General features: G+C 36.8%; 1 protein-coding gene across 1 annotated transcript in view; it reads right to left on the bottom strand.

Annotated features, from left to right (window-relative positions):
• The window catches only part of SLC27A6 (solute carrier family 27 member 6), a 68,645-nt gene that overhangs the window by 3,875 nt on the left and 50,083 nt on the right, over positions 1–14,687 (bottom strand). The window contains exons 6-9 of the mRNA XM_055302228.1: positions 8,594–8,684; positions 4,425–4,623; positions 2,977–3,074; positions 1,454–1,584 (exon numbers count right to left, since the gene is read on the bottom strand). Of these exons, the coding sequence (XP_055158203.1) occupies positions 1,454–1,584; positions 2,977–3,074; positions 4,425–4,623; positions 8,594–8,684 (519 nt within the window). The remainder of the gene's footprint in view (positions 1–1,453; positions 1,585–2,976; positions 3,075–4,424; positions 4,624–8,593; positions 8,685–14,687) is intronic.

The raw sequence follows: 14,687 nt of genomic DNA on the forward strand, positions 1-14,687 counted from the left end.
TCTTGGAAAATGTCACCACTGGAGGAAATCAAGTAATGGCTACACAGAGGATCTCTCTGTATTATTTCTTACAATAGCATGATTACCATGATCTCAATAAAAATTTCAATGGGAAAATGGATTAATTCTGCTTCATACTTCTGCTTACCTTTCATATTTCAGAGGATTGTTATGAAAACAATCTGATTCAATGTATACAAAAGCTCTTAAAAATAAAAAATTATGTAAATGAAATCTGTGTTTATGACAGTTCAGATGATGTGTCCCATTGGCCAAGCGGTGACATGGCCATGAAGATTGCTCGGCAAATGCTTTAAGGATGAATATGATGCCATCGATTGATCCACTAGGCATCTAACAGTGATGTGATGAATGTATCCAGAAAAGTCCTATGTAATCAGATGTTAAGAGATAAGTACTAGCTTTGTGTACACAATATTAAATACATAGATGGGTGAATAAATGAGCAAGCAAATTTTTTTTGACGATTTTATTTATTTATTCATGAGAGACAGAGAGAGAGAGAGGCAGAGACACAGGCAGAGACACAGGCAGAGGGAGAAGCAGGCTCCATGCAGGGAGCCCAAAGTGGGACTCGATCCTGGGACTTCAGGATCACGCCCTGAGCCGAAGGCAGGTGCTTAACTGCTGAGCCATCCAGGCAAATTTATCCAGTAGCTGAGTAAACTTTTCTTTTTACTGTACTTTATTCTAGTAACCTAACAAGAGAGTACCTACCTCTCAAAATAAATAAATCAGAATTCCCTAAAAGTATAAAGATGCAGAGGGAGATTGGACAGAATGAAGATAAAAATTAAAAGCAGAATTGCTTAAAGCCATTTGCTTTGGGTTACCTAGGTGGTTCAGTGATGGAGTGTCTGCCTTTGGCTCAGGGCATGATCCTGGGGTCCTGGGATTGAGTCCCACATCAGGCTCCCTACAGGGAGCCTGCTTTTTCCCTCTGCCTATGTCTCCGTCTCTCTGTCTGTGTCTTTCATGAGTAAATAAATAAAATCTTAAAAAAAATGCCATTTGCCTTTAGTTTTTGCACACACCCCGCGGACACCTTCATGTCAGCTTGGTGGAATGTAATTTTAGGCACAGAGCATCAAGTGTCATCACAAGGCTTGTGTAAAATGTAGTTTCAGCTTGCCAGCATCTCTGAGGTCTTGAGTGACGAGGAAGAAAGCAATTCTATAATTAGGATAAAGACAAAGACTCCCTAGCATTTCATCAAGTTCCCTTCTATAATTAGGCTTCAAATATGGCATAAATTAGCATCCCAATGCTTTTCATTGTTGTTGAGATTTTCTAATACAAATAAAACACACATATTATCTAAAAGATAAAATATTATTTTGTGATTAAACCTGGATTCCTGGGCTTGTAGTTAAGTTGAATCTTTAGTTAAGTAAAATTACCTGAATTTTAGAAATTCAAACACTAAACTTACCTGAATTCTTAAAAATCGTGGGCAGGCATAAGCTGGTAGAAATGTTACAACTTGTTCGTAAACCTTCTCCAAGTCTAAAGACTTATTTTGTTTTAAAATAATAGAAGCCATTCCTGCTTTTCCTTCATAATCTGAAAAAAAGTTTGAAAGAGCATTAATTTTACAAGTACTAGGTGATTTTTAAAATGATCCTGTTAATTACATACTAATTGTTGCAAACGGAGACATTAATTCTATCACAGCAATAACAATGCAACAGTAGCAGACACAAGTGGGTCCTTCTCTGAGCACTTGACTGACTCCCCAGAAACAAGTTAGGAACAGGGGAGGGTAGAGTCTATTCTTAATTGTTGACACTACACAAATGGAATAGATGGACTAGAAAACACCATAAATAACCCTTAGTTTTCATTCTACCACCATTAATGTAAAATATTAAAAGGAAACATTTATTTAAAGGTGACTACATTTCAGACAAATATTCATGTCAAGGGTCAATGTAAAAAATAAAAGGCAATATTGTTTTTAAATTTTAAAACCAGACTGGTATTTCCATATCAAATTCCACCATGGTGCTCATCATGCCACCTATGGATTTTTCCAGGGATCAGAAATGAAAGCACCCAAGGTCTATTAGAGGAAACATCCCCTTCCTCTCCTCCCCCATTTAAACACTCTCACCCCATGTGTCCCCTGCATCCACAAACATTAATTGGAAAATATTGTCATTTATCAAAACAAAACAAAACAGCAAAGGAAAACAGCTATCTTATAGTTTCAATTTGGTTACTATTCTTTACCATTCTCACCATCGTGAGACAATCCTCAAATGCATATTTACAAAGGTAAATGAAGTCAAAAAGGTTTTAAAATTATTTTTGGAAAAGATTCAACTTAACTACAAGTCAGTGTTATTAAACATTTAAACTAGAACATGTTCTCATTTAATGGCATGCATAAACTCTAGTCATAAAGAGAACAAGAGCAGACTATTGAAAAGCTAGAACTATTTTCAATCAGTGAGTCAAGTTACCAAAATGTTCAAGCTTTACTTAAAAATACTCACATCCATTAAAATTAAGTTGATACCTAATGTGAACATGGCATTTGTTAGCCTGGTCTAGGGCATTACTTGCTAAAAAAAAAAAAAAAAAAAAACTAAGATATTTATTTTATTTTATTTTTTTAAAGATTTTATTTATATATTTGAGAGACAGAGACAGTGTGTGTGTGTGTGTGTGTGTGTGTGTGTGTGTGTGAGAGAGAGAGAGAGAGAGAGAGAGAGAGAGAAAGACAGAGAACAGGACAGTGTGCAAGCCCATTGTGGGCTCCATCCCAGAACCTTGAGATCATGAACTGAGCAGAAGGCAGATGCTTAATCAACTAAGCCATCCAGGCACCCTAAGATATTCATTTTAGTATATAAAAAAAGAAATGTTGAATTAGTAAGATCATTGCAGAAGTAAAGAAAAGTGGCACATTCTACTCTGATAATTCTTCCCAAACATGAAATATATTCATACCTGACACTGCCACCCCGTAGACGTTTGTTTCTTGTATGAAATCCAACATCCCAATAACATCAGCAACCTCTGTGGTGGCAACATTTTCTCCTTTCCACCTAAATGAAAAACAAGTTCTAGATCACTGCACCTATATTTGAAGAAGCAGTACCCAGTTTCCATTTTAGCGCCCTGCATTTGGTTCTGTGCAAGCACCTAGTAACCAAAAATAATGGCAGTTTTGAAATGAAAGGCCTTTCTAAGGTAAGGAAGCACTTGTTGATGAGTCAACAGAATCAGAATTGCTGTTTTAGTTAAAATTACTTTATCTGTGATTCATTGGTATAAACTGGTTACTATGTTTTCCTATAATATGTCATAAAAAGAAAGTAATGATAGCTCCCTCTTTATTTTTAATTTTGTTTAATATATTTTTTTATTGAAGTTCAATTTGCCAACATATAGTATGACACCCAGTGCTCCTCCCACCACTTTGAATTCTAGTAACAGTTAGTTACAAAACATTGCCTACCTCTAATGATAGAGAAAAAAATGAAAGGAAATCTATAGTTGTCTCTCAATGTACTGACCCTTTTTAATTTCTAGGGATTAACCCCTTTGGCTCATTTAATGTATTTGAATTATGTATTGAATATGTTACTTCGATCAAAATAATTTTATATAAAGTGAGCACAGAAGTTGGTACAAGAAAGTGAGGAAGTAGGAAATATGATTCACTTATTCATTCAAACATTTTTGAATGTCTCCTGTATGTCCTCCACTATTCAATAGTCATTGAGTAGTAAAACAAAATAATTTCATAAGCCTAAAATAATCTTAAGGAATTAAGAAGGAAAATGTAAAAAAAGGAAACTTTTGCTCTTTCATTGTTTTTATCATTTGGTCAAAAATTAGACCATACTTGACCACACTGGCTTCTGTTTCAACTCTGCCATTTAGACATCACATCTGTCTACTTATTTTATATTCTACAGTGATTTATTTAAATAATGATAAAAATCGACATCAAAATGTAACTTAGATTTCAATCTAGAAACAGCCAATGAATTTTTAAATGGGGAGACATTACTGAGATGAAAGCACTCTGTCTGCCCTGAAGGTAAAGACCAAGTGGTCTATACTGTTTCCACCAAGCCTTGCTTGGAGCATGGTTCAAAATCACAGAAGAAGGTCAAAACAGACACAGGGAGAGAATATAGTAATCGCCTTTCACTTGGCCAGTGCAAAGAAAGATGCTCTGTTGGGCAGCCGCGGTGGCGCAGCGGTTCAGCGCCGCCTGCAGCCCACGGTGTGATCCTGGAGACCCGGGATCGAGTCCCATGTCAGGCTCCCTGCTTCTCCCTCTGCCTGTGTCTCTGTCTCTCTCTCTCTGTGTGTCTCTCATGAATAAATAAATACAATCTTAAAAAAAAAATCACAGAAGCAGTACACTCGATGCAATTTCATACCTGAAAGTGTCTCCAATACGGTCCCAAAAATAAAGGAAATTCTCCTCATCTTGTACCATTAAGTCTCCTGTGTTAAAGTAAACATCTCCCTTCTTAAAAACATCACAAAGTAGTTTCTTTTCTGTGTGCTTCTTACTCCCGGCGTAACCAAAGAAGGGATTTTTCTCATTCACTCGAGAAATGAGAAGCCCAGGTTCTCCTGGGAGAGAAAGGTATTTTTCAGTGATTTGATTAAAACTATTAGTACACATAGCATGCATGTATTCAGATTATATCTGACCAACACAACCAGTGTTGCTTACCTTCCCCTTAACTTGTTTTTATTATATTTGATATTCACTCTGGGTGCCTGCATCCAGCACACCATTTCATAGACTGCCACAAACACAAAATACTTTGGAAAAACTAACAAAAAGAAAGCAAGGGTAAACAAGGTATATTACATTTATTTTACATCCTGGGTGGATAGATCAAAGGCTACTTTTCTTTTAAGTTACATAGATTTCAACACTGAATAATGACAACTAAATAAATAACCATAATAAAAATCTTAATAAAATTATGATAGTAGCAGTATTTATTGGGCCTTTACTATGTAGCAAGCCCCATGAGCCCCTTACAACTGTCATCCTATTGATTCTTCACAGAAATCCTTTGAAATTGATAATGAAAATCCCTATTTCACAGAGAAGGATCCAGGACTCAGAAGGGTGAAATAAGTTACCGGAGACCAACAGATGGAAAGGAATGGACCTAGAACTCAAATTCAAGTCTATGATTTTGCAGCAAGGTTTCTATGCAATATTATCTCTGATCTAGAAGTTATTAGAAGCTTAAGAAAATGTTTTATTCCTATGGAGTACTGTGGAAATCCACAACCAGCGAGAGATGAGGCATGAGAGTTACTCATATTACTTATTTGTAGACACATTATCTGGAGAAAAACTTTATTTTATTTATTTATTTTTTTAATTTTTTAATTTATTTATGATAGAGAGAGAGAGAGAGAGAGAGAGGCAGAGACACAGGCAGAGGGAGAAGCAGGCTCCATGCACCGGGAGCCCGACGTGGGACTCGATCCTGGGTCTCCAGGATCGCACCCTGGGCCAAAGGCAGGCGCCAAACCGCTGCGCCACCCAGGGATCCCTGGAGAAAAATTTTAGATCAGGGGATGCTTGTGTGGCTCAGTGGTTGGGCATCTGCCTTTGACTCTGGTTGTGATCCCGGGGTCCTAGGATCAAGTCCCGCATCTGGCTCCCTGCATGGAGCCTGCTTCTCCCTCTGCCTATGTCTCTGCCTTTCTCTCTGTGTGTCTCTCATGAATAGATGGATAAGGTCTTTAAAAAAATTTTTTTAGATCAGATTTACTCTAATTATTCAGAATTTGGCCAGCAAGTTGCAAGGTAAAAATCTACTTCCAAGAGAAGGGTGGAAGACACAGAGAAGCAGCAATCACTGCCTTAGAACATTCCAAGGTAATTGCTGACTTGCTTCCCCCCCTGTGAAGAGAGGCAATAGCCAAGTGATTAATGAGATGGGGTTAATTCCAGCATGCTATAAAGCTATTTATGTTATTTTAACAATATTCAAAGCTCACTGTTCCCGCTCCTTCTGAACATCCTGGCTTCCAAAGATACAGTTGCCTCTGGTGAAGCCAAGTCTGCTCTGCTACTGCAGAAGCTCATCGTTGTCACTGTCATTACTGACACCTTCATCGTTATCATCATCCTCGCCATTGTTACACTTCCTGAACACTTTCTGGGTAGCAGTCACTATTTTGAGCACTTAATATTTATGTATCCCTTCTGATCCTTATCCCAAATCTATAACACATGCCCTCATACTATCTTCATTTTACAGGTAAAGAAACCAAGAAAGAGATAGTAATTTGCTCAATGTTATACAGTTGCCAAATGTTGGAGAAGGGTTTTGTTGTTGTTGTTTTATAGGCTCAGGCTTGGGGCACCTGGATGGCTCAGTTGTTGAGTGTCTGCTTTCAGCCCAGGTCATGATCCCAGGGTCCCGGGATCGAGTCCTGCATTGGGCTTCCTGCATGGAGCCTGCTTCTCCCTCTGCCTATGTCTCTGCCTCTCTCTCTGTGTCTCTCATAAATAAATAAATGAATAAATAAATAAAATCTTTTAAAAAATAAAAATAAAAAATAAAGGCTCAGACTCCATGCTGAGATCAAGACTCAGAGGTGTAACTGATTGAGCCCCCCAGGTATTCCTGAGATAGGTGTTTTTAAACCAGGTTCATCTGACTCCAACACATATGCCCTTCAGGCTACATTCCCTCTATTTCAGAAATTTCCAAGTCTCTCATGTTTCCCTTAAAATTTATGTTCTTTGTTTTTCTTCTTCAAGACACAAGTTGACAATTTCTTCCCTAATTATTGCAAATGCTTAAAAAGATCACAGTGTTTCTTATCTATTTGTTCTAGGCAAATGTATGCAAGACACAATATCATTAGTGGAAAAAATATTGAGTAATTCATAATGAGAATTGCAAAACATTAAAGCAAATGTTTGGGGACAATCTGCCTTTTTTTAAAAAATGATTTATTTATATGAGAGACAGAGAGTACGCATGCAGGAGCACAAGTCAGGGGAGGGGCAGAAGGAGAGACAGAGAGAATACTCAAGCAGACTTCCCGCTGAGTGTGGTGCCCTACATGTGGGGTTTGATCCCAGGATCCTGAGATCATGATCTGAGTCAAAATCAAGAGTTGGCTGCTTAATTGAACCACCTGGAACTGGGACAATCTGCTTTTTTTAGAAACCCTGAGTTTGTAAAAGCAGTTCTGAGATTGTAGTTCCAATGTCAGATATTAACTTGAGTGTAATAAATAAAACACACTATGGAGGCATGGCTGGCTCAGTCAGTAGAGCATGCAACTCTTGATCGTGGGGTTGTGAGTTCAAGACCCATATTAGGTGCCGAGATTACTTCAAAAAATAAAATCTTAAACAAAATAAAATAAAAAACACACTAGAAAAGTGTATATAATTAAAGTTCTTTAAAATCTTTTTAGAAATAGCTTTTCTCTTGGACACAGTTTATAGAGTTGAATTAGGGAAAAATATGTGATAAATGCCCTTAGGCTTGAAATTTAGAGGACAAAGAAATTTATTTTTTAACAGATAAGCCCTATCTTCTTTCTAAGCTTCCAACTACCAGAACACACAAACAAACCAGGTTTGTAACCATTATCTCCACATTTGAAGAAAAGATTTAAATGAATTCATCTCTGAAATGTAGTCTAAGCATATTTTGAAGACAGCAAAAAGTAATGTTGGCCTGACTTATTCAGAGTGAGTCTCTAAACAATTCCAAATGCACATATCTACATTCATATTTCTAGACTGATTATATGCAGCAGCAAGCTAAGAGTCTAACCAAAAACTATCAGAAAGTCTACCTTGGTAGAAAAGAGAAGGGTGTATAGCAAGCAAGCCAGACACCAGGCTCTCCATAGAGCTCTGCATATAACACTTCATTTCATTGTCAACAATAACCTGACAAAATAAATATTGTCATCTCTACATATGAAGAAAATGAGACTCAGCTTGAATGGCCTGCCCAAAGTTGCAGTTTCTAAAGGGTGAGAGCCCAGATACAAATCTAAGCCTGCCTGACTTTCTACTATACCTAGAATGACAGCTAAGGCATTCTTTTTCATATTATATCTTGGTGATAGAGGACATTAGCGCCATTGTTACAACTAGAGGTAGTGGATTTAGGAAAAACAGGACACCGTAGTAATCTGTTTTAAACATCAGTAACTCACCATCCAAGTGACCCACTTGGGGCTCCTATTATCGACAATGAAACTATTCTACCTGCATTGAAATTCCAAATAAATTCCATTACATATCAGTAATAGCCATTCTTTCTTTTCTTTTCTTTTTTTTTTGTATATATATTTTTATTGGAGTTCGATTTGCCAACATATAGCATAACACCCAGTGCTCATCTCGTCAAGTGCTTCCTTCCCTCGGTGCCCGTCACCCAGTCACCACAACCCCCCACCCACCTCCCTTTCTACCACCCCTTGTTCGTTTCCCAGAGTTAGGTGTCTCATTCTTTCTTTTCTATATTCAGTAGTAATTGAATAGAAATTCAGAAACTTTTGCCTGAAGAGACATGGTCAAATGCAAGAATCTTACCTTTTCTCACATGAATACACCAGCCCTGTTCATTTCTGATGGGTTCATCTTTTTGAAAATCATACTTTATCAAGTCAAAAGTGAAAAGAAGCTGCAAAAGCAAAATAAAACAAACAATAAAAACAAAAGCAACAAAATATTTGTGCACTGACATCTACTGGTAGTAGAGTATATGCTCAGACAATTGAAATAAGGAATTAGGAGGCAGATTTATGAAAACAAGTAAACTTTACTGATAACAAATTAAGTATGTATTTGAAAATCAAAACTGAAGGCTTTAGTGAACAGCACTTGTATCCCAGCATTTACTTTCATTTCATTTTTTTGTTGCACATTACCTTAGCAAAACATTAATATTATTCTTGAATGAGTGGTTCTAAGCATCCTTGCTCTCAATTACCTTCTCTATTAACTCTAGGGAAGAGGAACACTTCTTGCCTTCTACTTTTTGCAATTATTAAAAAATATCCCTCGAGGGGCACCTGGGTGACTCAGCTGGTTAAGCGACTGAATTTTGGTTTAGGCTCAGGTCATGATCCCAGGGTCATCAGATCCAGCCCCACAATGGGCTCCACGCTGAGCATGGAACCTATTTAGGATTCCCTTTCTCCTCTCTTTCTGTCCCTCTGCTCATGCACTCTCTCTGTCTCTAATAAATAAATAAATAACATTTAAAAAATTCCTTGAAATGATGTCAACTACATGAATACAAGGACTTTATTACCTATTTTTAATTTATGATCCTTTGAAAAGGCATCGGATGCCTACTTGACTTTCAGCTTTTGCCCAGGCCTTTCACCTTCATGTCCCTAAATTAACAGTCAGTACTTCTGGGCACTGGTGTGCTGTGAGATAGCAAATTCATTAGAACATGCTCATCAGATTGGGAAACAAGCTAATTGTCCCCCATCTCTCCTTGTCCCTAAATGTGTCCAGCTACCCTGCTCCTGCAATGTCCGCATTACCATGTCATGCAGATTCACCTATCCATTAAAGGATGACCCTGGGATGAAAAACTGCCGATGGGTTCAACTCAACCCCTTCATTTCATGTGTAAGAAAACTGAGGTTTCCCTGATCAATTAAATAAGCAATCTCATTAAGGTGAACTAGAAAATAGTAATCTAAAATTCAGAAAAAATAATAAAGGAGGACACATAGAAGGGAGAAAGACAAAAGAGGAGGAAGGACGAAATGAATAAATATAGAACAAAGATGTGGGAGAAGATGAATAAAGTTAGTGAGATAAATGCAGTATTATTTATCATCAAAGACTAGACACAAACATCCCTGGTTTTTAATCTCAGCAAAATCAGCATGTAATTAGAATCACAATTCATTATTTGAATTAAAATATAAATGACAGCAACTGATGTTGATTGAGCATCTACTATAGGCCAGATGCTGCTATTGGCCTAAGAGCAGTATTAATTTAATTACCAACACACTCTACGAGGTGGCAATTGTGCCATCTAAGATGTGGGCCAATGGGAGAGGTAGCAAAACAAAATATATTGTGATTCTATATTAACATGCAAACTTGCATCTTGTTGGTCTTTGTAATTGGGATAATAGCTTTCTGGCCACTTGCCTAATGACTGGTAAAAAGAAAGGTTCCAGAAGTTCCAGAACGACATTTATCATTTCAGTCAAACAAGAAGAGAACCCTGTTTATTATCCATCTCCTGTTGTAACACGTTTTCTATTTTGAAAAATTTGCTCAGCAACTAATGATATCAGCGTTAGTGTTATTTCTTTTATATTAATTTGTCAACTGCATTCATGGGTGAGGTTTAATATATACCAAATCACCCTTCAGTGTGCCTCTTATCACATACAGGGGTCTTGCAGGTCACAAATTGGGTAATTTTATGATACAAATGGAATTTCAATATATCACAGCATCTTCTAGACCTAGTCAGGGTCTGAGTAGTAAAGTTCAGCCAGAGGGACTTCTATTTTTTTCTTGCCTTCAAGAGATCCCACAAGATTACAAAAATGGCTGTATCATCATAACACAGATAAAAAAATGATCCCCACTTTTATATCCCCTAAATGTATATGTGCATGCATAGGTATGTATCTGGATCCAGAGCAGAGCTGCAGGGAGCCCCATTCATAATTGACTAGGGAAATGAATCCCCAGCACTGTGCAATCCACACCTATGTGACTCAGACACAGCCCATATACTACCTGTATGCTTTTGTATATTCACATTTATAAATTTAGAAGTTGGAAAGAGAACACAAAAATTATTCTCTGTTAATTCAGAGGAATGTGACTTGTCAAAATTCAAAACTCAAAAAGTGGTAGAGCTTAAACTAGAGCCCTGGGTACAATGATTGCAATTCAGTTTCCCCTCAACATTATATACATTGCTTCGAACTACACAATAGAGGCTCATTTCTCTATCACCATCAGGAAAGGTTGGTTTCTCTGCTTTCTTAAACAGAAGACCCTAGAAAAGCACAAACACACAAACACACATAAATCATAAATCTATTATATATACATAATATTGACTATGCATGCATATCTATAAGGCATATATATCTATTTATATACATAAATACATATAATAATGTATATAATATTACACAGAGTTGGGTTATTATGAATACTTAGAATATATTGTCATGCAACAACATAGTTCTGAATGGTTCACAGAGTGAACGGTGTTAAAAAAAACAAGCAAAATACAAAAATATGAAGAAAATTTATAATTTCTCCAAATTCAACCAAAAATAAACTGGCATTAACATGGTGTAATATAGTCTCAATAGAGCCAAAGTGATCCCATTAAAGCTAAAACAGTAACAGTCTTTTGTTTGTAGTCTTTGCTCACCTCCCTATAACTACTGTGGTCTCACTGCTGTCCCTCAAACACAGCAGGCATGTAACCATCTGAGGGCCTTTGTACTGGCTATTCATTCCATTTTTTTAAAAGATTCATTCATTCATTTATTTATTCATTCATTCATTCATTTATTTATTTATTTATTTATTTTAGAGAGAGGGAGAGTGAGGGGGAGGTGCAGAGGGAGAGGGAGAGAGAGAATCTCAAGAAGACTCCCTGCTGAGCGTGGAGCCCTATGTGGGGCTCAATGCCACAACCCTGAGATCATGACCTGAGCCAAAACCAAGAGTTGGGAGTCTCAACCAACTGAACCACCCAGGCACCTCTATTCATTCCATTTTGAACATCAGATAGTCTCATGACTCATTCTTTTATTTCCTTCAAGTCTTTCCCTAAATATCATTCTCAGAGTGCCCTTTCTGGCTACCCTCTCTAAAACTGCAAAAATCCCTTCCAGCATGCACACACACATGCACACACACATGCACACAATCTTCTTTTCCTGTTTAATTTGTCTCTTCAGCACTTATGAGTATGGAATGTTTATTATATTATGTGGTTTGTTTTCTGTCTTCCCCAACAGACTATAAACTGTACATAAGCAGGAATCTATGTCTGTTGTGTTCACTGTGTTCAGTGAACACCGTGTTCAGGCATATTGAAGACTTTTAATAGACTATATAAAGGAATGCATTTGACAAGCATCATTACAAATGTGTTTAAATTGGTAGAGAGAAAGGTAGGAAATAGATTAATAAAATTATATATGAAAAATGAAACCACACCATTTTAAGAAATGCAGTCAATTTAAATTTCCTTGAGTTTAACAAAAGAAAATGGAACTGAAGTTAGGTTTCTTAAGCACAGAAGAGATCAGTTCCTTGTGGAGTCAAGAATTTAACCTTCACTCCAGTTTAACCAGAGGTCTGGCTTTCACTCTCAGTTTCTGGGAGATAATCTCTATGCCTCTGCAGTGTTATGGCCAACAGGAGTATACGTGTTAGCCTAAGGGCTTTTGGCATCCAGATAGTAACCATAGGATTTAGATTTAGTGTCTCTGAGCCATCCAAATAATGTGACGTAGGGTGGAGACTCCCAGCTTGACCCCTTGAGGTATTTGAGATAGAGGTCAACCACACAAGCAGCCAACTAGATTCAAATAATGGAGCTGCAAAGAAGACTGGACACTGAGGCTGGTGAGCTTCCCTTGCTAGCAGTACTCCATGTACATTGTCACATGTCAGTTCCAGGAGAGTAATGCCATCCTGACACCATACGTAAGGACACCTAAAAAGCCTTGTATTTGGTGCCCTCCTGATTCTGCCCTATTGCTTCTCCCTCCATCTGATTTTAATCTACATCTTTTAGATGTAATAAATAGTAATTATGAGCATAATAGCTTTCGGTGAGTTTTTTGAGCCCTTAGCGAATTACAGAACCCATGGTGGGTTGTAGGACTTCAAATGTGGCAAATGCTGTCAGACGTGAGGGTGGTCTTGTGTGCATTATTGCCTAACTTCACAGCTGGCTAAATTTCCTGGTCCATAAAAAAATGCCTACTTTTAAGATAATAAAAAAGTTTATAGAAATGTGAAGGAGCCTTTTATTAAATCCTTTTATTTACATTGTACTTAAGGACTTACTATGAAAGATGAAAAAATTAGCACTTCTATTTCCTCCTCTCCTCCTACCCAATTCCCATCTTTGTTAGTGCTGTAATTATTTTTATATTTTTCAGGATTAATACTTCCATCCCATCTATAAACATAATTTGGAGCTGTTCAATCTTCTGTATTTAAATGGACTCAATCAAAACTTTTAACTGAAGGCGATTCCTTTATTTCTAAATTCTGCTTTATTTTCAGGTTGATTGGACAGCTTCACTGAGTGAATTTTATAAAGAAGTATTGCATTCTTATAAATACATGAGTATTATCTTCTCTGATTTCTCAAACTTTTGAGGACACCTCTTCTGTCTTTTTACTCAAAGAAAAACTGAGTCAGAAGTAAAATTCTTAGGTGAATACCTTCCTTCCTTTTTTTTCTGGCATTGAGTGTTTTGTTCTTGTTTTGAGAGATGCCTGAAATGATTCCCATCTGCACCCTACACTTTGTGCAACTTTTGTTTTCTCCTTAAGGTTCTTTAATTTATGTTCAGTAATTTCACCAGCATATATCTTTCTGATGGTCATTCTATATTAATTTTTTTTTTCTGGAACACAGTGTGCTCTTTTGCTAAAGATTCAAGTCTTTAATTTAAGGAAGTTTTTCTCTATCATGTTTCAGATACTTTTTTTCTTTTTGATTTTTTTCCCTGCAGGAACACCAATTAGCAGGTATCAGATGATTGCCTGTGTTTTCAAAATCTATCTTTCTAATTTATTTTATATTCTTATTTTTTTTATTCTTTTTATTGGGTTTGTGTGACTCCTTAATCTCCTCCATCTTGCTCCCTAACAATATTTACAGCCTGTAATATATTTGTCTCTGTGATACTTTCATTCTTCCTTATTTTTTTCCCTTGAACTGAGTCTATCTACTTTCCAACCCCATTTGTTGATTTATATTTCCCTTGTACTTTCTTTTGAACTCTTATTTTTAAAGAGAATATTATTGCAATTTTTGGACCTATGGGAAACTATTTTTCTAAACATTCCTTGGTCATTTTAGAGGGCTTATAATTTTGTTGTGAATCTATATTTTTTTCAGGTAGCTTTTATTAAGACTTTTTTTTTTCAAGTTTTATTTCCTCTAGGGATTTCCTGTTTGTTCCCTCCCAATTATATCGTTCCCGAGGGTAGAAAAGGAGAAGCCAGTCTGTAACTGTTACTTGGGTTTGTCTCTCAAATGCAGTCACCAAATTGTTTACAGTGTTTTCTCTGGGTGTGTCATATTATAGCACACATACATATCCCTTCAGCTGTATGCATTTAAATGTAAGTACAGCACACAAAAAGGACATCTGGGATGCAGGAACTCTGTGTTGATGCCTCATCTTTTTCCTTCTCTATTAATATCTTATCTCTGTTTAGATGCTAATTTGCCTCTGAAACAGTAAGTGGAAGCTTCCATTAGGTTTACATTTTTGAGAGACAGACTTATCAAATTTCCCCACATGACTATGAAAAAAGTTATTGGCCCAAATTTTTCTGATGACCTGCTATGTAACAAAACAATACATGCATGTATTGAAAGATAGAGTAGAATTCATATGATGCTAGGAACATTTTTTTTTCA

Source organism: Nyctereutes procyonoides, unplaced genomic scaffold (assembly GCF_905146905.1).
Source record: "Nyctereutes procyonoides isolate TBG_1078 unplaced genomic scaffold, NYPRO_anot_genome, whole genome shotgun sequence".
Lineage (NCBI taxonomy): Eukaryota > Metazoa > Chordata > Mammalia > Carnivora > Canidae > Nyctereutes > Nyctereutes procyonoides.